The sequence below is a fragment of the Alligator sinensis genome, unplaced genomic scaffold (assembly GCF_000455745.1).
Source record: "Alligator sinensis unplaced genomic scaffold, ASM45574v1 scaffold920_1, whole genome shotgun sequence".
Lineage (NCBI taxonomy): Eukaryota > Metazoa > Chordata > Crocodylia > Alligatoridae > Alligator > Alligator sinensis.
Genome location: NW_005843483.1, coordinates 113,268 through 114,887, shown reverse-complemented (window position 1 = coordinate 114,887; position 1,620 = coordinate 113,268). Strand labels below are relative to the sequence as shown.

Genomic DNA, 1,620 nt, shown 5'->3' with positions numbered 1-1,620 from the left:
TATTTTAGGTTGCGCACAGAGTAAAATTAGTGCATGAAACGTCACTTTACTGCTTCAGCAGTGTTAACACAAAATGACCAAAATCAAGTGTCATTGTACGTACAAAGCTACAGAATTAACCCTCCACCTTCATTTTTTTTTTTAAATCGTTTGCACACTATAGTATGGAAACAATAATTTCATGATTTAATTATAAAACAAACCTAAGTAAAGTCATGAAAGAAAGATGGGCACATTGTTCTTGGACAGGATCAGCCTGTGGAGCAGCTTCCTCAGGGCAGCTTGGATCTCCTTGTTCCTCATGCTGTAGATGACCGGATTCATCAATGGAGGCACCACAGAATACAGAACAGCTGCCAGGAGATCCAGAGGGGACGGGGAGTCAGAGATGGGCTTCAAGTAGGCAATGCTGCCAGTGGAAAGAAACAAGGAGACCACGATAAGGTGAGGAACGCAGGTGGATAAGGCTTTCTGCCGGCCCTGCTCCGAGGGGATTCTCCACACTGCGGTGAAGATCTGAACATACGACACAACGATGAAAACAAAACAGCCTAAAGCTAAACACAAACTGAAGACAAGAGCTGCCAGCTCTCTGCGGTATGCATCAGAGCAGGAGAGCTTGAGTAGCTGGGGCACTTCACAGAAGAACTGGTTGATGATATTTGAGTGGCAGAAGGGTAGACTAAAGGTGTTCCCAGTGTGCATTGCTGAATAAATTACACCTGTAGCCCAAGCACAGATAGCCATCCAGATGCAAGCTCTCCTGTTCATTATTATCCCATAATGCAGTGGCTTGCAGATGGCAATGGATCGGTCATATGCCATGATGGTAAGGAATGAAAAGTTGACTGCACAAAAGAGCAAGAAGAGAAAAACTTGGGACACACATCCAGCATAGGAAATTGTCCTGGTGTTTAAGAGAGAATTGGCCATGGACTTGGGGACAATGACGGAGATGGAGCCAAGGTCAAGGATGGACAAATTTGCCAAAAAATAGTACATGGGGCTGTGGAGGTGGTGGTCTGTAGTTACAACAGTGATAACAAGGAGGTTCCCCACCAGAGCTGCCAGGTATGCTGCGAGAAAGATGACAAAGTGTAAGATCTGCAGCTCCCGAGTGTCAGAGAAGCCCAGGAGGAGGAACTTGGTTACAGTGGTCCAGTTGGGCATCTTCCTTCCCAGGGCACTGTGCAAGTCCTGGGTATAATAGAACAAGGGCAAAGGTAAGGAGGAGAGTAACAAACTCAGTGGCTTTGATATTCCCATCAATAATGTCTCCAAATTTCATGCTAAGAATGTAAATATTTCATTTTTTGCCCCATGGAAAGTTTGATTTTCATAAAGTACTTTTCCCTGACAAGACCCTACATAAAATGTTAACCGAGACACAACCCTGGAGGGGGCCCACCAGAGCTGCCAGGTATGCTGCGAGAAAAATGAGAAAGTGTAAGATCTGCAACTCCCGAGTGTCAGAGAAGCCCAGGAGGAGGAACTCGGTTACAGTGGTCCAGTTGGGCATCTTCCTTCCCAGGGCACTGTGCAAGTCCTGGGTATAATAGAACAAGGGCAAAGGTAAGGAGGAGAGTAACAAACTCAGTGGCTTTGATATTCCCATCAATA

The 1,620-nt window shown here is 45.6% G+C and overlaps 1 protein-coding gene across 1 annotated transcript; it reads right to left on the bottom strand.

Annotated features, from left to right (window-relative positions):
- Nucleotides 1–213: 213 nt before the first annotated feature.
- On the bottom strand, nucleotides 214–1,170 carry LOC106723285 (olfactory receptor 14C36-like). The gene has a single exon (XM_014527400.1). It carries the CDS (start codon nucleotides 1,168–1,170, stop codon nucleotides 214–216), a length of 957 nt encoding a protein of 318 aa, XP_014382886.1.
- Nucleotides 1,171–1,620: the final 450 nt, after the last annotated feature.

Bases quoted from the DNA above. Each gene is read 5' to 3' on its own strand.
- LOC106723285 (XM_014527400.1), bottom strand. From the start codon at position 1,170: ATGCCCAACTGGACCACTGTAACCAAGTTCCTCCTCCTGGGCTTCTCT.